We start from the raw sequence: 23,087 nt of genomic DNA, 5'->3' as shown, positions 1-23,087 counted from the left end.
CAAGAGTTTCTCCAACATAAACATTTTTGCATGAAGGCCTAATGCATTCATTTTTTTTTAGCAAAAGGGTTTTTCATGAAGGTACGTGACTGCATTTATACTATTATACAGAAAACTTTCACTTATTGATACAGTAAATTGTCCTTCAAGTTCTGTCCTTTTGCTTATCCAGTTTATTCACCTATTGTACGTACTGTAATTTGTCTTCAAGTTTCGTCCGCTTCCTTAACCATTTTAATCTCTTTCTTCTCCACTGTTTACTACACTCAGATTAAAATGATTAAAATTAGTGTTTGTCAAGAGTTCCTCCAACAAAAAATATTTTGGCATGAAGGTCTAATGCATTTAATTTTTTAGCAGAAGAGTTCTTCATGAAGGTCCAAGACTGCATTTAAGTTTTCTAGGGGAAAGCTGACTTAATTAATTAAGCAAACAAAGAATACACATTTTGATATCCAATGGTTAAACAGCTAGGGTAAAAGCTCCGAACAACAAGTTTTCTGTAATATCATCGACTTCCTATCAACATCCCCTGTTATTCTTAGAAAGCTAAAACTTTCATCTATTCATTACTTTTTTTTGAGAAATTCTGTGTATATCGAAAGTTGATGCACTGAAATAAGATATTTCCTTCTTTCTTCCTAGGTACTAAGAAACGAAGAAAACTTTTAGATTAATATCAAATCGTAAATTGGAGTCGTCATATACTTAGTTTTAATTTTATCTTTTTGGAACAAATAATATATTAAGCATGTATTTTACATCATATAAAAATCCATGAAGAGAGTAAAAGATGATACGTATCATGAATGGAGCTATATCAAACATATATAATTAACATGTACTCATGCATTGATACATATTAATTTGAAGATCTTCTTATTCCACCCATATCAAGAAATTTAATTTGGCCTCCTAAAATTTGTCTTAAAAAAATTATTTTGCAAATGTGTTACTTGGATTGGCCATTTTATTTTGAAGTTAACAATTCCACTTTAAATTTTACTATAATTGTAGAATTGTAACCCTAGATGACGCGATGTCGAACTCACTATACTTTTTTATAGTGTTCATTATTGTATATAAAAAAAAGTTAATATTTACAAAACTTTTAGTGATTTGTTTAGTAAAATTTGTGCAACTTTCTCATGTTCCGATAACTTCATCTTCGGATCTCAAAGTTTATAAGAACATTATTTTTGGATAAATTTAAACTTTAAAATGTTAAAATAAAAATAGTAACTGAAACCTTAGGACATTAAAACAATTTTTCTAATAAATTATAGTTAATAAGTTTAACGTCCATTGCGTGTGCATTTGCACGTGTAGTAATGCTAGTATAATGCCCTTTCTTCAGTATCTACAAAAGTCCTCTGGCATGATACAGTTTGGGAGAACTGGTATTACCCCAAACACAATTTTGTGTTATGGTTAGCAATCCAAGACAAGCTACTTACTCAAGACAAACTTCAAAGCAGAGGTATTATTCCATCTAATTGCTGCAGTCTATGCTCAGGTACCAATTTGGAAAATAGAAATCATCTTTTTTTCTCTTGTTCCTTCTCTCAAGAAGTCTAGAATGGGATTACAAATTGGCTTCAATTCAAATGGAGAACCTGTGATTGGAATTTGCTTATAAACTGGTATTGCAACAGATTGAAGGGGAGGGGTTTCAAAAAAAGATTTAAAAGAATGGCTTTGTCCACTTCAGTCTATTGTATTTGGAAAGAAAGAAATGAGAGAATATTCAAGCATAAGTGTAGAGCTCCAGAAGTACTGATCAAAGAAATTAAGGTGGAGTTGTTAACCATTTCTCTAAACAACTCTAGCCCTCCTGAGCTCAAAGACTGGCTGATTTCGTCATAGGGATAATGTGCTGCAGTTTTCAGGTTTCTATCTTCAAAATGTAAATAGATATCTCAAATAGAGATATGTGATGTACATAAACTTTACAATTGGTTTTAATTAATACAAAATTTTTCATTGACCAAAAAAAAAGTAATGCTAGTATATTGATTGTTAATACTATTGCAATAATGTGAAACTCGTACTGCTATTTTTACCTTATAAATCCTCTTGGTAACTGCCCATGAAGAGATAGATTGACTAATATCTTTGTTGAACTATTGACAAAAAAGAATCAAGCCTTAATTGAGTTACCAATCCAAACGTATATTCATCTAACGCTTTTTCTTTTTCAATATGATTAAAATCTCATATCATATGCTTGCTAGACAAAACCTGCAAATTGAATTGAATTAATGGGTGAGAGATACTACTATTAGAATTCAGGCAAATCCAACTTGTGACTAAATCAATGAGTTAATGACAATTGGAGAAAGTATATGTAGAAAACGGCATCGAATTGTTCAAATTGTTGAAAAACGTGAAAATTTAGCAGCCGGGATGTAGTTCGTGCCACACCCAGGTATGACAGAATCTTCCCTATTGTCAGAGATGTGGTGTGTGCCACACTCAGGTATGACAAAATCTGCCCTGTTATCAGGGGTGTGGTGCGTGCCACACCCGGGTGTGGCAGATTCGTTTTTAGATTCCCACCCTGTTTTGCATTGGATTTGTTATAAATAGAAACACATGTTTCTAGGGTTAAGAGAGAGAGTTTGAACAAAGAATTTGGGTTCTTTTGAGCACTTTGAGAGGACGATTATTGTGAGGGAGTGAGAGACCATTGGTTGGGTTATTTTGAGAGTTGTTTGAGATATTGTAACCCGTTGTTTCTCCTCCATATAGTGAAATCTCCCCATTCTCTCCTCGTGGACGTAAAAAATTACCGAACCACATAAATCTCTGTGTTTGTGTATGATTTTGGCCGTTATTTTGTGAATTGCACTCGTGTTTGGTTTTGCTTCTTATCTCATCGCTCGCCGACTCGTTTGGTTCGCGATGAGATAAGAAGCAAAACCAAACACGAGTGCAATTCACAAAATAACGGCGCGCGACAGTATATCAACAAAACACTTTGCTAAATAACTTAGCCACATCTAAGTTAAAGTGTGACATCACCTACTACTGTAGAATAATCCCGATCTTTGTTGGATCAAGTTGCACCATTTACATAATTAATGCGATATGGACTCCACCTTAGCCTTAAGCTCAATCTATGGTAATTAATAGACTCTTGAAGCAAATAGAGCATCAAAAGGTCCATCAAATCATGCACCTTAATGCCAATTGTGGGTTGAACAGCTCATGAATGGAGTAACTGATGTTGGGACAAACCCGGGGCCTAATAGAGCAAGGTCTCAGTGAATAGTAGAATGGAAATAATAAAAAGAACACACAGATTTATGTGGAAACCCCTCTAAATGAATTTGGGTAAAAATTATGGGTAAGAATAAAAGAATCCACAATGAAAAAAAACTTTAGAGTTACAATCTCTCTTAACAAGGAGAAATTATCTCTATTTTTCTCTCTCACTCTTCTATATATGGAGTTGTTTCTGGAATGAATTTTTCCTGAAGAGTTTTGGGTCTATTTATAGCGGCTGAAAAAACACTATTTCTAATTTTCTAATATTTTTTCTTTTACTGTGCCAACCTTTCGGTGCCCGCTTTCCACTTTCGGTGCATTTATTTTTATGGGGCCTGTCACTTTTTTGTTTGTCCACAATTGTTGCTATCAGCATTTGCGACTGACGATTTCTCACTTAAAGCTTTGATTGAGTATTAATCATATCTTCATATCATTCTTTCTATCTTTACATCTTCATGTTGCTCACGTCTCCGATAGACCACAAGAGGATCGATATCAAATAAATTTATTAGTATTGACTGATTTTGTTAAAAAGTCTACTAGGTTATCTTTGGTGTGAATTTTTTGCATATCCACTATTCATTCTTCCACTTTCTCACGAACGAAGTGGTACTGAACTCGAATGTGTTTTATATTTAAATAAAAAACTGGATTTCTTGCTAAATACAAAGCACTCTGACTGTCACAAAATAGAGTAATCTTTTTTTATTAATGCCCGAGTTCCACCACCATCATCTTCAACCATATTGCCTCTTTACTAGCTTGTGTAGCTACTACATATTTTACTTCTATTGTTGAAGTAGCCATAACTAATTACGATTTTGAAATCCATCTTACAGCTCTATCCGCAAGTGCAAACACATAGTCTGATGAATTTGCTATTATTACGATCACCTGCATAATTAGAATCAACATATCCATAGATAATAAAATTTGATCCCCCATAACTTAATGCAACATTTTAGGTTCCCTTAATGTATCTTAGGACCATCTTTACAGCATTCTAATGCTCTTTCCTAGGATTCGTCATGTATCGACTAATCATTCCTACTGCTTGTGTAATGTCTAGTCTTGTACAAATCATAGCGAACATTAAACTTTTTACTGATGATGCATATGATACTTGAGACATCTCTATCATCTCTTCTTCACTGCTAGGACTCATAGTTGAGGATAACTTAAAATTAACAGGAAGTGAGGTAGATATATATTGACTTACAATCTTATATGTTAAAGCACCATAAGATTTTCTTTAAATAATTCTTCTGAGAATGCTAAATCTTTCTATTAATTTAGTCTCGGTAAATTTGCATCCCTAGAATCTTATTTATAGATCCTAAGTCCTTCATTTCAAATTTCCTAACCAACTATACATTTAATTCTTTGATACGATATTTGTTAGGGCCTGCAATCAATATATCGTCAATATACAACAATAAGATAACAAAGCTATTTTTACCAAACCTCTTAAAATATTCACAAGGGTCAGAATTAAGTTTGTTGTATCCAAGGCTCATGATGAATAAATCAAATCTCTTATACCAACACATCGGCGTCTGCTTTAGAGGGTACAGAGATTTGTTCAATCTGTAAACCAAGTTCTTTTTTTCTTTTTCTTCGAAACCTTCTGGTTAGAGCAGATTAATTTCTTCATCAAGATCTCCATGAATAAATACTATTGTTACATCTAGTTATTCTAGATATAAGTCAAATATATCACTCATTAACTAGGACTATTCAGACTGTTGTAAGTCGAACTATAGAAAAAATATTTAATTAAAGTCAATACTTTTTTTCTGAGCATATCTTTTTATTACCAATCTAGCATGATATCGCTCCACTTGATCATCTCTTTTTCACTTAATCTTGTAGACCCATTTATTTTCAGTAGCCTTCCTTCCTTATGGTAGTGACACAAGTACCAAAGTCTTATTCTTATGGAGAGCTTCCATTTCTTCCTGCATTACTATCATCCACAAAGATATATTTGTGTTGTTTATAGCTTCATGAAAAGTTGATAGCTCTCCATCCTTTGTTAGAAGACAACATGCAACATTACTCTCCGTAATATACTCAGAGTGCCAAGTCGGTGGTCTTCTGTCACGAGTTGGCCTTCAAATTTTTGGAGCCTCGAACTCGACTGGTTTTTATACATCATGCTCCGGTGTTGCTTTAAAAGAATTTGGATCATTTTCTACCTAAACAGCTACAGTCTCTGAGTCCTTCATTAAACTGCTTTCTTTTTCTTCACTTTGTAGTTGATTCTCTATAAAGATAATATTTCTGTTAATGATAACCTTACGGGCAGTAGGATCCCACAAGAAATACCCCTTTACTCCGTCAGCATACTCTAAGAATATGTATTTTTTAGATTTTGAATCCAACTTTGTAATTTCTTGGGCATTGTACATTACGTACACTGAACTTCTAAATATATGAAGATTAGAATAATCAGCTGGCTTACCAGTCCACATCTCCATCGGTGTTTTTAACTGTATTATGGCTGATGGAGATCGATTCATCATATAACAAGTGGTTTTTACTGCTTCCGCCTAAAAGACATTATCCATATTTACAGTTGTCAACATTGCTCTTATTCTTTCTAACAGAGTTCTGTTCATCCGCTCCATCACTCTATTTTATTGAGGAGTATAAGCAGCGTTGAATTATTTTTTGCTGCCTTCTTGCTTTCAAAATACAAGAAATTCACCGTCTATGTATTCTCCTCCATTATCTGACCTCAAATACTTAATCTTCTTTTCAGATTCAAACTCGACTCGTGCTTTGTAGGTCTTAAAGATTAAGAACACATCCACCTTCTTCTTGATAGGATACACCCAACATCTCCTGGAGTAATCATCAATAAAGGACACAAAATATTTTGCTCCTCCTATAGATGTAACTGGTGCTTGCCATTCATCAGAATGAACTAGTTTCAAAATAGCATTGCTTTTAAAACTCGATGTGTTGAACTTCACTCGATGCTGCTTAATTGTAACACATTGCTCGCAGAACGAAAGAGCTATTGAATTAAGTCCAGGAAGCTGTTTTTTATCAGAGAGAAACTTCAAGCCTCGTTCTGACATGTGACCTATTTTGTGATGCCACATCATGGTTTGTTCTTCTCCATGGCTAGTTGATGCCACACATGAATCAACTTCCTACAATATTTCTCCTTTGAGCATGTATAGATTTGCTGTTATTTTTTTCTCCTTTTATTACAACAAGCGCCCTTCTAATAATCTTCATGATCTTATTTTCTATATGGGTCTTGCATCCGAAATCCGAGCTCATCCAATTATCCTAAAGATAATAGATTCTTCTTCAAGCCTTTTCTCATATCGTACATCTTGAATGGTGCGTATTGTACCATCAAATTTTTTTGATTTTAATTGTGCTAATACCAAAAATCTTCAAGACATGGTCATTACTCATGAATACATATCCTCCTGAGATAGATTCATATTTGTGGAACCATTCTCTTCGGGAGGTCATACGCCAAGAGTCTGCTGAATCTAAAAGCCAGACATCAACAAACCTCTTTCTACCTTCATCAATATTGGTTTCTCTAATGTATAAAATTTCACCATCATGTGTGTTTAAGTCAAAAGTTGGTTTTGTCATGGAATTCATTATATCTTCAGTCGATTACAATAAATTCAAAAGAAATAGCCTTTTTATAAGACTTCTTTTACACAACAAAATGAAAATTACAACTCTTGGGAAATAAACGCAGGATCGTTGTTTGGATCGCTGCTTGTTGTGGGATCTTTGCCTGTACCGGAGGTGCGTTAGCTCGTGGACCACCAAATCACAGATTCTGATCGAATCGTGAGGGGTTTATGATTCTGACTTCGTTTATCGAAGTGAGAACTTGAAACGATATCTTATCAAGGTAAGATAGTCGTTCTTCTTGAAATCAAGTCAAAGCCTGAATATCAAGGAGTTATAGAAGCTCGAGTACTCTGCCCTCTCTGCTCTGAAATCAGCCTGTGGATGCTCTCTGATCAGCCTCTTCAAAAATGGCCTTCGGGGGTATTTATAACCCTTGGATGAACAGTGCTTCCGAGACAGTGTTTACTGTCTCGGGAACAGTAACTGTCTGGCAGTCTCGGGTTCCGAGACAGAGAGGAAGAATTTTATATTCTATCTCCTGGTCTCTTGTTTGTTGGTAGAGATAAACTCGGAATCGGAGAGGAAGAATTTTATATTCTATCTCCTGGTCTCTTGTTTGTTGGTAGAGATAAACTCGGAATCGGAGAGGAAGAATTTTATATTCTATCTCCTGGTCTCTTGTTTGTTGGTAGAGATGAACCCGGAATCGGAGAGGAAGAATTTTATATTCTATCTCCTGGTCTCTTGTTTGTTGGTAGAGATGAACCCGATGATGGAGAGGAAGAATTTTATATTCTATCTCCTGGTCTCTTGTTTGTTGGTAGAGATGAACCCGATGATGGAGAGGAAGAATTTTATATTCTATCTCCTGGTCTCTTGTTTGTTGGTAGAGATGAACCCGATAATGGAGAGGAAGAATTTTATATTCTGTCTCCTGGTCTCTTGTTTGTTGGTAGAGATGAACCCGATGATGGAGAGGAAGAATTTTATATTCTATCTCCTGGTCTCTTGTTTGTTGGTAGAGATGAACCCGATGATGGAGAGGAAGAATTTTATATTCTATCTCCTGGTCTCTTGTTTGTTGGTAGAGATGAACCCGATGATGGAGAGGAAGAATTTTATATTCTATCTCCTGGTCTCTTGTTTGTTGGTAGAGATGAACCCGGAATCGGAGAGGAAGAATTTTATATTCTATCTCCTGGTCTCTTGTTTGTTGGTAGAGATGAACCCGATGATGGAGAGGAAGAATTTTATATTCTATCTCCTGGTCTCTTGTTTGTTGGTAGAGATAAACCCGATGATGGAGAGGAAGAATTTTATATTCTATCTCCTGGTCTCTTGTTTGTTGGTAGAGATAAACCCGGAATCGGAGAGGAAGAATTTTATATTCTATCTCCTGGTACAAAGGAAATTTGAAGTGGGATTTCTATTCAGAGAATCTGAATAAGGTTTGATGAATTAAGATTGGAAGCAATCCTAACTTTTATAGGTTTGATTGCGCAAATCGAAGGTGGACCTCTTGTTCATGAAAGGAATCAATAGGGGATTTTGGCTTTGGTCCTAACTGTTTAAAGGTTTGACCAAGATGGGAATTTGAGACGATCCTAACTGTTTAAAGGTTTGATCGTTCAATTTGTGGACCTCTCGTTCATGGAACGAATCGAGAGGGGATTTTGGCTTTGGTCCTAACTGTTTAAAGGTTTGACCAAGATGGGAATTTGAGACGATCCTAACTGTTTAAAGGTTTGATCGTTCAATTTGTGGACCTCTCGTTCATGGAACGAATCGAGAGGGGATTTTGGCTTTGGTCCTAACTGTTTAAAGGTTTGACCAAGATGGGAATTTAAGACGATCCTAACTGTTTAAAGGTTTGATCGTTCAATTCGTGGACCTCTCGTTCATGGAACGAATCGAGAGGGGCTTTTGGCTTTGGTCCTAACTGTTTAAAGGTTTGACCAAGATGGGAATTTAAGACGATCCTAACTGTTTAAAGGTTTGATCGTTCAATTTGTGGACCTCTCGTTCATGGAACGAATCGAGAGGGGATTTTGGCTTTGGTCCTAACTGTTTAAAGGTTTGACCAAAATGGGAATTTTGTGAGGGAAGATTGATCTAAAGAGGTGATCGAATCTCATCTCAGCAAAAGAGTATTCGGAAGTCATAGTAGGAGTTTAGTGTTTAGCACTTTGTTCATAATGATCGGGGTTATCCCTAAGAATATTACATTTAACATTCTTCCGGGAACTTCCCGTTACATAAATTATCCACCCCCAGCTTTCTTTGCAAAACTGGATGTAACGAGGAGTACGTTATCCTCAGTCGCATGTTCGGGTTATCCTTAAGAATATAAGATTCTCCAGGAACTTCCCGTTATATAAATCATCCACCCCCACCTTCCTTTGCGAAACCGGGTTTAACATTGTACTCAGTTGGATAATCGAGAAGCAGTTTATACTCATATGCTCTTTGGAGTGTGGGGAAACAGTTTATACTCGTGCACCCACTGGAGTTGTATGGTCGTCTTTACTCGACTTCTTTCGTCGTTATGACGCCGGAGTCAATTAGGGCTTGGATCTTGTTTTTGAGTCCAAAGCAAATCTCGGTGGGATGAAGAACCCTTCTGTGGTACGCACAGTAGTTTGGATCCGTAATCCTCTTAGCTCCATCCTGATCTTTAATAGGTGGTAGCTCGATTTTGTCATTAGCGAGGAGGTATTCCAATATGGCTGGAGCTTCATCATCTTCGAAAGAATATTCCTTTTGAAACCTCGGATCGAGAGTCGCATTCTCAACGATTGCAGATGTCATTGGTTGGCCTCTCTCAGCTTTCTTTCTTTTAAGAAAGTGCTCAGCTTGTTCACCCCGAGATTTTAACTCCTTCCAAGTTGTGGATGGCACGACCCCCAGAGCTTCCAGGACATCGATGGAGAGGTTATTGTGGCATGTTTGCAGGATGAACTCCTCTGTAATAGGATCTCTGCAATTCATTGCTTTGTTACGGAAACGTTTGACAAAATTGTCAACTGACTCTCCGTCTTTTTGCTTCTCATCCAAAAGGGTTCCGATTGACACTTCGGTGTCATCATCGAAGAAATTGCTGAGGAACAAACTTTCCATGTCATCCCAACAATTGATGCTCCCTGGCTTGAGCCGTCGGTACCAATCGAAGGCGGGCCCACGAAGGGTGCCAACGAATGACCGGACCATTAAAGCCTCGTTTCCAGAGATCATGCCCAAATGAGACTTGAAATAAATCAAGTGCTGAATCGGCGAACTCTTCCCCTCAAACGGTGTGAAGTTAATCAGATTGAACTTTGTCGGATACGGTATTGAATCCCATTCTCTTGGATAGGGACACGGAATACCTGTCTTTTTCCCTTCTTGAGCCGTCATCAAAGCGTTGATTTTGTTTTCAAGCTCTATCATTTTCTCGTCCTTTTGCCGGGTACGGTATTAAATTCCATTCTCTTGGATAGGGACATGGAATACCTGTCTTTTTCACTTCTTGAGCCGTCATCAAAGCGTTGATTTTGTTTTCAAGCTCTTTCATTTTCTCGTCATCGTCTATATCTTCATTTGAAGGACGTTGAGGAGAATGAGTTAGACCACCCCCTGTAAGAGGTGCCATTGAACCACCCCCAATATCATTATTGGGAGGATGTGCTAAACCACCCCCAGCGTTATTGCTATTGGGAGGTGTATCAGCAAAGATGACTTCATCCACTTCTGGATCACTATCATCTGCCACATTCTGAGTGTGACGGTTGGATTCAGCTCGCTGACTGGACTCAGGAGGTTGAGGCCGTTGAGTTAGCACTTCTCTCATTTGTTGGATAGCTAACTCCATTTCTATCTTCACTTCAGCTCTAATTTCTTCACGTTGTTTGGCTAGAGCTTCTTGAAGTATTTGAGCAAATTGATCAGAGGTGATCGTGAGTACTTCTCTGGTTTGTCCCATGCTAGACATTGTATCATCAGAAGCGATTGCAGAATAAGTGTCCGAGAATTCATCCTCCGAGGACATTCCTTCTTGCATTCTTTTGTAATCTCTGCGTCTGATGGCTCCTAATTGGAGTCGAGACATCCTTTGAGCAATTCTTGGATTGACTTTTCCTCTCGGGAAAAAGTCAGGATTTGAGTCACTTGAATGCCGCTTAGACTTTATTTTATCAGCCACGTTGATGGTGACTTCAGGGAATTCATCATCTTGGGCAGCTAATTTTCTCTTGCAGAAATACCTCGGCTTAAGCTTCGACATTTCGGTGAAAAGGCTGTGGAATACCGAGACTCTTCGTGAGATGGCTTCTCGTTTGAAACAGTCACATTCTGATAGCATTGCTCTAATGAGTCGCGCACAGGAACAATGAGAGTTCATTTCCCGGACAGTTCTCTTTCGAGTTTTGTTCATACCCCCAGCTTGATAGTATGATTCATCGGTATGATTGCCGGAAAATCTTATCGTCTGTTGGTATGACCCCCCAGGTATAACGATGTCTTTTGACAACCATGTTTTCTTCTGAGGATGTAAAACCTTATTGGCATTCTCAGGATAACTTATTATTGTCTTTGAATGATCCAAGGTTATGTCGGGAGTCACACGTTTAGAACCACCCCCTTGTGAGCATGGAATCTTAACGGGCTCCGAATGCTGATTTTGCACAACTCCATATTTTGGAATCCAAACTTTACAGAGTTTTGGTGGTTCTTTGACCACCGTTTCCTTCTTCCTTTCTCGTCTTTGTTGTAAGAGAGCACGGGCATGAGCAGCGTTTGCACGGCGCTTTTGTATACGTTCTTTGAGGGTTGAACGAGCCCTTTTGACAATAGTCCATTCCTTCGTCGTTAATTTAGCAGAGATATGAGTGATTGATCGTTGAGACAACTGAACCACTCGATCCCTCCTCGACTCTAGGTCCGCGTAATAAACGAACCCCGTCGGTTTGTTCCAATGCCTTAGCTAATTGACGAGCGCGGCGTTGGCGTCGCCTCTGACGAGCCCTCTTCGTCAGTGGTGAACTTCGATCGAACGACTCCTTAATTGGGGAGGAATCATCTTGAGCAGAGCTGTTGCGAGTAAAATCCTCAGCAACAATCGGACGAGAGTCTTCATCCGTAGCATTTGATAACTTTAACGAAGATGAAATCTTCCTGCGAGGCGCGGAAGACTTTACAGATGAGGATGACAAATACTCCTCAAACTTCGCTTGGTCGAACTCGTACTCGACCGTTGATTCAACCAGGATCTTGATGATTGGCTGCGACACGACGGTCTCGGCAGTGAGACCGTTGGCTCCCACTGTGGTCGCCAGCTTGTTTGAGTCAAAAGTTAGTTTTGTCATGAAATTCATTATATCTTCAGTCGATTACAATAAATTCAAAAGAAATAGTCTTTTTATAAGACTTCTTTTACACAACAAAATGAAAATTACAACTCTTGGGAAACAAACGCAGGATCGTTGTTTGGATCACTGCTTGTTGTGGGATCTTTGCCTTGCCGGGAGCGCTTTGACTCGTGGACCACCAAATCACAGATTCTGATCGAATCGTGAGGGGTTTATGATTCTGACTTCGTTTATCGAAGTGAGAACTTGAAACGATATCTTATCAAGGTAAGATAGTCGTTCTTCTTGAAATCAAGTCAAAGCCTGAATATCAAGGAGTTGCCAGAAACTCAAGAACTCTGCTCTTTCTCTGCTCTGAAGTGCTCAAAATGATCAGCCCCTCTCAAAAATTTGTAACTGCCTTCCCACGTTTTACAACTCCGTTATTTTGGCAGTTATCAACGTGATTCTCGCCCACGACGTTCCCCATGTTCTTTGACAGTTAATGGATGTGTGTGGCAGTTGTTCAAGGTGGTTTCTGACCATTTCAAAACTGTCTCGCGCGGAGAGACAGCAAACGCTGTCTCGTGCGGAGAGACAGCAAACGCTGTCTCGCGCGGTGAGACAGCAAACGCTGTCTCGCGCGGCGAGACAGCAAACGCTGTCTCGCACGGTGAGATAATAAAGACTGTCTTTTCTTTGATTTTTTGGATGACTTCCTTTTGAGCTGTATTTGGATATCTTTCAGCATTTTTAACGCCTACAATGTGATGTGATGACAACGCATCCTTGAGATGTAGATGGATCTGAAGAATTTTCATCACCATTTTTCTTATTGTGCCAACACTCTCATTTCACGTGCCCTCTTTTACCATAATTATAGTATTTGATATTCTTCTTACTTCTTGATTTTTATCTACCATGGGTATGACTCCTACTGGAGACACATTCCGTTGATCTTCCTCTCGTCACCGATAAGGTCTCCACTTATTACGAACTTACCTGCCTGTCTTCCTTATTCTTGCACTGATTTTCTTCCTCCAAAGCAACGCCTACAATGTTGTTAAAGACTAGATTGTCCATGAGGATGTTGTTTGTTAGGTTAACGATGAGCTGATCATACGAGTCATGCAGGCTTTGAAGTAGAAGTTTCTGTACGTTCATTCACACCAATTGCATACCCCAATATTATAAGTTAGAAAACAGTGTGTTTAGGGTGTTGATATGATCTGTTATTGATGTAGATTCCACTATCCTCAGAGTGTAAAGTCTTCTTTTTAAGAAGATTTTGTTGTGTAGGGATTTTGCCTCATATAGCTTTGTTAGCGTATCCTAGATATTATTTGTTGTCTTCTTCTCCTCTATACTTGACAACATCTCATTTGCTATCTTCTTCTCCTCTATACTTGACACTGCCGTGGTTGAAGGGCGTGCCGCGACAGTGGACACTGCCGCAGTTGAAGTATGGGTCGTGCTGATTCAACTTTTGTATGAGTTCGGATTTAGGGATCCATACTTTGAGGTTCTTTGGTGACTCCTTAGACACCATTTCTTTCTTTCCTTCTTGCTTTTGTTGACGAAGGGTGCGAGCACAAGCGGTATTTACACGATGCTTTTGTATACGTTCTTTAAGAGTTGACTGAGCTCTCTTGACGAGAGTCCACTCTTCCATCATGAGTTGTGCAGAAACGTGAGTGGTTTGTTTTTGAGGTGATTGAACCACTTGATGCTTCCTCGACTCTAGGTCCACATGGTAACGAACCCCGTCGATTTGTTCAAAGACCTCAGCCATTTGGCTGGCGCGACGCTGACGTTGTCTCTGACGAGCCCTTTTCGCCAGTTTCGACGAGCTTTGATTCAGTGGCTCCTTAACTGGAGAAGAGTCATTGTGAGTAGAGGTGTGGTGAGTAGAATTCTCAGCAACAATCGGGTGAGAGTCTTCACTAATTTCCTTCGACGGGGTCGAAAACTTAAAAACTTTCTTATCAGATGAAATCTTCCTGCATTTGCGAGGCAAGGAAGATTTTTAAGATGAGGATGATATATATTCCTTAAACTTTGTCTGATCGAACTCGTATTCAATCTCTTCGTTAACTAGGATCTTGATGATCGGTTGTGATACGATGGTCTCGGTAGTGAGACCATTGGCTCCCACTGTGGTCGCTGGTTTGTTTTTATCGAAAGTTATTTTTATTGTAAAATCTATTAAAACTTTGGTCACTTATAATGAATTACAATAAAAATAAAAAATTATAACTTTCTAAAAAATAACACAAAAATCGTTTATCGATTTCTGCTTTTGTGGGGACTTCGCCTGTGCCGGGAGTACGTTAGCTTGTGGACCACCGATTCACAAGATCCTGATTGAATCGTGAAGGTTTTAGGGATTCTTTCTTCGTTTATCGAAGTAAGAATTTAAAGCGAATATCTTATCGATGTAAGATGTTCACTCTTCTAAAGATCAAGTCAGAGCTTAGATCTCTAGGAATCACTGAAAGCTCTAAAAGCGTTTATAAGAAACAAAGACTCTCTCTCTCTCTCTCTTGCTCAAATTTACCCAAAGCTCCAGCTTCTCTGCTCTAATCTCCCCTCTATCCTTGGATTCGTGTATAGGGAGTTATTTATAGGAATAGAGGCCCATAACTGTGGAAATGGGTGCGCAATAACTGACTAGTTGCACCTTCTTTGGGCGCGTCAGTCGACACTTCCGCGACCTTTAGCACGTTCGTGTAGGCTGGCGCGGCTGAAGAGGAGGTTCCAGCCACGTTCAGCCACCTTTGTAACTATTTTCCCATGACTTTTTATCCATGAAATGCCACTTTTCTCGGCCTGTAACCATCCCTCCACGTTAGTGCATGTTCTTCTTTTGTTATAATGCCATGCGGACTCTAAGAATATGCTCAAAACCGTCAGCAAATCACAAAAAGACACCCCATGAAGACGCACACCGCACTCCACTGCCGCGCCTATGCGCGCGTCAGTAGTCACTGCGTGCATACACGCGTTAGTGGTGACTGTCATGCCTATGTGCGTCAGTAATGACTGTCGCGCCTACGCGCGTCAGTAATGATATTACTGACGCGCCTACACGCATCAGTATTCATTGTTTATCAACTTTTCAAGTTATTATTTTGTGTTGGTTCACCTGTTTCTTTGTCTCTTCTGGCTTTGGATGATCTCCTCAACCATCATCGTCTTCTCTTTATCTTGAACTGTATTTGGATATCTTTAGGCATTTTTTAAATGCCTACAACGTCGTTATTTGATAAAATTCATAACAATCTGCACTGATCAATGACATGGAGATATTGCCAAAAGTTTATTTTTATGTTCCTATCTAACATATAGAAGTGAACGGCCACATTGTTTAAGAAGCAAGTTGAAAGAGCACTAATTACCTGCCACATATTGCAAAACAAGACCAACCTCGTAATAATTTTATGATGACTCCTATTAAAATCATAATAAGTGTGCTACTCTCTCCTATACTACTTCTCCACCACAACAGACGAATTAGGGTGTATATTAAGTAGACAGAATGGGAGAGTGTTCCTAAGAAAAGGTCATTAAAAATAATTAGCCACCTTCCAAAAGAAGAGATGTTTCTTCTTCAAAGCATGATGGCTTAAAAGAGTCTAGTGAGGAGAGGTAAGATGGATATTAAAAGTGGGAAGCAATCAATCAAGAAGATGTTGTCACATTGAAAGTCTCCAAATAATATAATTCTCATACTACTTTGATATCACATCATATCATATCATACTCTTTTTAAAAGTACAAGTTCAGAAAAATCTTTTAGTAGACAAAAATACCCTTAGGATTTAAATACTAACCATTAAATAATAGTAAGTTGATAAATTGATGAATTTTTATTAGAGATACATAGTATAAAGATAATGATATAGTTTAAATTAAAATGTAAACCTGAATAAAAGAGCAGCTTAGATAAATTAGACGATTTATTAAATACCAAATTTACCCCTCTCGTTCTTATATGTGATCAATGATCAAACTGTAAATAATTATTCATTTGCTACATGATTAATAATGCCAAACTGAGAACAATTTTTCACATGCTATATGATTAATAATTACACACAACGTGGTGATCTCTCATAGACTAAAATTCAAGTAGTTCACAATACGCTTAGGTTAATTAGATGATTTATTAAATGTTAAATTTACCCCTCGTTCTTATATGTGATCAATGATCAAATTGTAAACAATTATTCATGTGCGACATGAATAATAATGCCAATCTACAAATAATTATTCACATGCTATATGATTAATAATCCCACACAAAGTAGCAATCTTTCACATGCAACATCATATGCCAATATATATAAGCCAAGAAATTACAATAATTTCTATAGCATTTTTATCTCCTTCTACATGCATGTGCCTTTGTTATTAGATTAGATTAGATTATTTTAAAATAATTAATTATATTATATATTTGATCTTTTTTTCAGATAAAAATTACAATAATTTTTACAGTACTTTTATCTCTTTCAACAAGTATGTGTCTTTGTTATTTTCTTCTTATTAGAATAGATTAGATTGTTTAAGAATTATGAATTATAAAATTACAAAAACTTTCACAATACTTTCATCTATTTTTTTCTTATTAGATTAGATTAGATTATTTTAAAGTAATTAATTATATTATAAGTTTGATTTCTTTTCAGATCATAAAGTTTAATTATACTATTATTATTTAAATAGATACTTTTTGTATAAAAGTCAAAGAGAATCTCACACGTATCTTTGATCTCAATACCAATTATAATACTTATATATAGGTTTTGGTTAAAATAAATTTCATGTATGGGGTTAATTTATATGATCCTACTTTAATCATTTTAGATAATTTAACATTTGTTCTTTACACCCGAACTCTTTCACAAAACCAATATATTTTCAAAATTAATCTTGGGGGTTGCTTGGATTAAAAAATTATGTTAGAGGGCCCATACAGTCTATTTTATAGTTTAAGATTTTTTTTATGTTTGCTTTTGAGATTGTTTGTTATAAAACATGAGCTTATAATGTTAAAAAGTACAGTGTAATTCTAATTTCAATGCAATAAGAAATGTTATTTTTTTATTGCTAGAACTATAGTTCATAATGATATTGTTATTCATTCTTGACTCCATAATATAGCTTGGGATTAGTAGAGTTTAGAAAATAACATTTAGTATCAATTTAACTTATTTCCTTTTACTACTGCTTGAAGATATTATTATGTCAACTGATATCTTTTTCTACGAAAATTAATTATGATATCCCAGTTAAGTATATTGATCCCAATTTAGCATAAAAATCCATTTTATCAATTTTTTATAATGTTACCGATGTAGTTACCGTTGTGTGGGTCCCGCCTCATTTGGAGGTCACATAATAAAAAATTATGGGACGGTGGAGTCTGCATGCAAGATTTTGCTGAAACACATGAAAACAATTGTTGATACTTATATCAATAACTGAGCCACAAAGTGAGCTACCATCTAGTTTTGTAGCTCACCTTATTTTGAGGTGTGTTGTCTCATTCCTATGAAATGCTCTTGCTTGTAAAATGAGATGTATTTCATCGGTTCAAGGCAGAACAAGCAGAGCAACAATAAGATTCAAGTCGTAGAGAAGTGTTAGAGAGAAAGAGAGAAAAAGAGAGAGAAAAAGAAAAAGAGTTGGTCTTTTTTGTTCCTTCTTGGTATAGAAGAAGTCCTATTTTCCTCTTTATTTGTTGCTAGTATAGCTCTAGCGAAGTGTCTTGTGTTCAAGTTATATTCATAGTGAAAGTTTTTTTTTATGACTAGGTCATGTGGTTTTTTACCTTCAGTTGAAGGGCTTTCCACGATAAAAATACTGATGTCCTGCTAGCTATTTCTTATGATTATTTTATTATTATTTTCCTTATTAATCCATTTTATCTACAGAGGAGGGGGAAAAGGTCAATCAATCACCCCCGCTTTTTCCCAACATTTTACGAGACATGTAAACGTTATACTACCAAAATAATATCATGATACATTTGTGATAAAATCAATATTATTTATGATGCTACAATTCTCATGATGCTACAAGAGACACAATGTGAAATCACCTGGTGAAGTTGCAATTAGGGTCTATACATCCACATTCTTTTGCAAGAATGACAGTACTATTTAATGTTACCTTTTCGAATTAATAAGCAAGGCCTTGAGAAGCAGGCTGATAACCAGCAGGGCCACTTTCTAGGCCAGCCCCAACCTACAAAGAGAACCCAAAAACATTGCGGCAGCAGAACTTGACACCCTCTGTGCAGCCAACTGAGGCCCATTTAAAATACACCCAGTGGGCCACTTTCGCATGACTGCATTTATTGTCCACCAAACTAGGGCCGGCCATTAACCTTTTTGGTACTCAGCTGCTGTTTTCCCCCCTAATGTCATACGTAGGATATTTCCCTTTCTCATTTTTTGTACTTATTAATTCGGAAAATGATGGACCCTAACCCTTTCGCGGCTGTCTACGGGCCCACTATGGAAACCTTCGAGCTTTACGCGTAGAATATCAAGCCTCGAGCGCCAGATTGTAGTTTTACAAAATTGCCGTAAGCCTAATTGGGCCCGAACAGCCGAGATGAACATTTATGGCCTTCTCTTAATGAAGGCCTTGTTAGAATCTTATTCGATATTTTCTTAAACAAAACCAATTACTAATTATGAGTACAATAGTAAGGAAAAGACAAATAAAAAGGACTAAGAAACAAAAATTCCCCCCCAAATAACTAGTTAACTTGCACACCTGATATAACAAATAGAAAGTATAATAGTGCAGTTTCAAAGAGACTAATATTGAATAATTTATATTAAAGACAGCAAAAAAAAAATCTCAACTATAACAACCATTATTTAAATTTTGAGTTTAGAAAGTTTGTTTCTTAATTTAAGACAGAGAGAGAGAGAGAGAGAGAGAGAGAGAGAGGCTCCCCTCAAAGAAATTTACCAATTTGTCCAAAATAAATGGCAAATTTCCTTAACGTTAAGTCACCAAATATTTTTTCCTAATTAGTTATACAAACAAATATAGCAACAATTTTCCACAGTATACAACTTCCTGGCTTGCCTTCTGCCAAAGTTTACGGCAAAGAAAGCCACAAGAAACAATTAAATGAAAATTATGGCATATACGAAAAAATCTAATCACAAAAACAACGGTGAGTATTTTCAAGGTTCAGCAATCAATTAGGCATATATTCACTAGCCCAAGCACGTACACAAGAAAACAAATAAATAAATTAGTCGCGACAAAAAAAAATGAAAAAAATGAAAAAAAAAAAATCATCAATTACGTTTCTTTGCACAGAAATTATTATCTTCCTGTTATTTTTCCTTCTCTATCTTATCATAATGAATGGATCAGGTTTCATCAAGGGTGCAGACCCGTAGCCTTCCCACAAAGCAAGGCGTTATCAGGCATCATGTACTCATTCGCAAGGCTTTGCTCTGGCGTCCAAACTCTCATGTAGAATTGCTGGCCAAGGTATTGCCTTGCCCACACTGCCGATCTTAAGTTCCACATCCCTTGGTTATCCAACGACACCAAGATCGCCGACCATCCGTATGGATAAACCTATACATACAGAGCAGATAATTATACGAAATTAGCGGGGTTTTTTTTTCCAGAATTAGAACTAGTTCGATGAAGAAACTGATATTGAGTTTTTTGCTCGAGAGCACGGGGTGGGGGTTTTTACTTGAACTGTGTGCCGTGAGAGGGCGTCAACTAGATTGTATCGCCTCCTCATTTTCTCGGACCATTGACCTCCTCCGTAGCTGCATAAACGAAGAAGAAGGAAAAAAACTGTAAGTGCACCAAGTATAGCCTTTTTGCTGATGCGGATCACACCGCAGATGTCCTCACAACCTATAATATTTGACAAACTCAGGAGAGGGACAAACTACTTGATCATTTGTTTGTCAAAACTTTGTTCAAATATCGGACTATCTTCACCCGTGATTTATTCAAAGGTATTGAATCCTAAATTGATCACCGTCCACGAAAAAAAAATGTTACCTTTGTCCGTTGTCGAAGAAATGAACTTAACGTGCATAAGTATATATAATGTGAACTATGTCATTCTGAACCAAAAAAAAAACAAAGAGATAAGAGGAACAAAATGACTTACCCAACAACCCAGAAACTATATCCATCAAGATGCCAAGATTGCATTGTGTTTTCAGTGTTCTGAAACACAATCTCGATGAAATCATGCAAACCAAGTCGAACGACAGGCGTCCCAGTAACATTAGCACTCCTAGTAGAATCAGTAGGAATGCTGTCGTAGGTGTAAACTCCGTCGATATTGAATCTATCAGCAAGCTTTAATGGAGTATCGGGAACGATATATGAGACACCATTAACTGCATATCTCTGCTTGTCCTTGATCAGAGGTGCTGAATTTGCTAAAAATAGGGATCTTGATCTTGGAATGGTCCCATAATGGTATGATCCTTGAGGGTTAGGCCTCGCGGCATTTGCAGTTAAATTCCATCTGCATTATTAAAAACGAATAATACATTCATCAATTAACGTAGTAAACGAGGTAAGTTTTTTTTTTTTTTTTTGAAAACCCTTCTGAATTAACCACGAGAATAAAGAAAATACTTTGTTGTATTTCATAATCGATCGATAAATCCACACAGCAACCTGTACTAGTTTTATTCTAACTAGGCTAGGGATACCACTTCGACATGCTTACTTCTTGGATACTTGAGTAGTGATCTTTGTAAACAAAACTTGATTAATTACCTGAAAGTTCTAGCTTGGCGCATTGACCAATGATACCCGCCAGCGGGAGCAGCGGGTACCGGACCCGAAACGCCCGATTGAGAGTTGCTGTACCTCAATGTCGCGGTGGCGGTTAAGACTTTCCTGTTAAATCTGGTCGAGGCGACGATGTAATAATCTTTAGGGGATTGATCCAGGGTGACGAGCACCGTCATAGATTGGCCTACATGGATGTCGAGAGAATCGTATGTGCTCTGGATCGGGTGTGATCCTTCGATTTCAACTAGCTTTAGGAGGTGGTTTTGGATCATGAAGTTGATGGATTGTGATAGTCCCACATTTGATACCCGAAACAGGTAAGTTTTTCCTGCAATAATTTTTAGATTATTGATGTGAGAAATCAGTAAGGATGAGAGTTTTGAATGAATTGCTCTAAAGCAATGTTTAGATTTAAGAATCGGTTTGAATATATAGAAAATGACATAAAAGGGCTCGATCCGAAACTCGAACATACCTTGGTCTCCAGTGAAGGAAGTATACTGGGTAACTCCGTTAATAAGAAGCCCGTCGGGGAGACCAAGAGCTTTTCCAGAGTCCAGAGATTGCCTCAGTACCTGCAAAAATATCAAAAATTACATTAAACTTTTACAATTAATTTTCTTTTATTTATATAAAAAAAACGTCGCTTAACAAAAATAAATCTTTTCTACCTTGTGTCCAGCTTTATACCAATCACCAACAAGCAGCGTAAAATCTCCAGCAGGGGGGCTATATGGTACAGGAATTTGCGGCCTCGCGTATACATTCAGTGCACCGTATCCCCCTGAAGCACGATGCATCGCTGTCGAAGGAAAATACGTGAAAGTCCCAATTTGGTCCTTAGTCTGAAACTTGTAGGTGTAATTTGAACCGGGAGGGATTGGGCAGTTCGTGCCGAGGACTCCATCTTGCCACGAGTTCTTCCTCTGTTTGATCCCGTTCCAAGTTATTAGGAATCGTCGAGGTTGTTGATGACGTTGATGATGATGTTGTCGTTGGTTACGCAGTCGAGTTTTGGGCCAGGGAACTGGCCGTTGATGAGAATACCCTCCTGTAGATGCAAGAGGAGAACGCAATATTAGACAAAACCCTCTGCGTTGTTCAGGATTGCAAACATACGTGTGTACCGTGGAAATATCCTGAGTACCGTGGAAAAAATTTGGATACTGAATAATTCTATCTTGTTAGGTATGTTAAATGAGAGAGAGAGAGAATCGAAAACGAACCTTCTGAAGGACACCAAGAGGGGAAATAGTCCCATAAGTGACAGTCCAAGTGAAGTATCTGTAAGGATCTTCAGCATTCACTAGCAAAGCTGCACACAAGAAGAGAAGAACAACTGCAGATATTCTCATTGTAGAGAGAGAATGAAGCTCTAGAGAGAGAGAGAGATGTTGATTGTAATGTAATGGAGTGAGAACAACGGCGAAGCTTGCATTTATAAGTGCGCGTTGAGCTTGTTGAATGGATCCGGGCAACTTCATTCGTTGCTTCCTTTCGCAATGCAAGCGCCAGCTAATAATTTAATATTTTGCGTATCGACCCTTTCCAAATTTGTTTTGCACCGCGTCTTGACGCGTTTTCGTGTTTTAAGGGGCGCGGTTCAGGTCAAACGTTAATTGCGACTATTGCTAATAATTATTTGTTTAGTATTTTGTAAGAAGTTTTCTTATTAGGGCCTGTTTGGTTATTTCCTAAAAACCAAGAAAAACCACATTTTGTTTATCACTTCATCAAGCTTAGGAACAACGAGAATCTTTTGTTTATATTATCAAAAAAAAACTCCTTCATTTTGGCATCGCTTGGGAACAATTAAATTTTCATTAGAGATTTATATATAATGAATTTTATTTGTTATAGCGTGTTGGATTAATTAATAACTAAAAATAAAGCGGATAATGGAATTTTGTTCAATATCATGTGTATCATGTTGTTTGGTAGAATGGACGATGGACATAACTAGTTACTTATGTCCTTATATTAAAGCCTTTCCTTTATTAGAAGTTTAAACCATTTTATGAAAATGATTTATCATAGTTTTATCACAATTAGTTTTTTTTTTCC

General features: G+C 37.4%; 1 protein-coding gene across 1 annotated transcript; it reads right to left on the bottom strand.

Moving 5' to 3' along the window:
* On the bottom strand, positions 19,361-22,442 carry LOC109850271 (L-ascorbate oxidase homolog). Its single transcript, XM_020420247.1, is given in 8 exon segments — positions 19,361-19,826; positions 19,951-20,029; positions 20,383-20,748; positions 21,006-21,351; positions 21,499-21,598; positions 21,695-21,981; positions 21,984-22,074; positions 22,250-22,442. Coding segments are annotated over 8 exon segments (1,602 nt in total). The 5' UTR covers positions 22,379-22,442; the 3' UTR covers positions 19,361-19,622.

The sequence above is a fragment of the Asparagus officinalis genome, chromosome 7 (genome assembly GCF_001876935.1).
Source record: "Asparagus officinalis chromosome 7, Aspof.V1, whole genome shotgun sequence".
Classification (NCBI taxonomy): domain Eukaryota; kingdom Viridiplantae; phylum Streptophyta; class Magnoliopsida; order Asparagales; family Asparagaceae; genus Asparagus; species Asparagus officinalis.
This window is presented reverse-complemented; position numbering and strand designations above follow the sequence as displayed.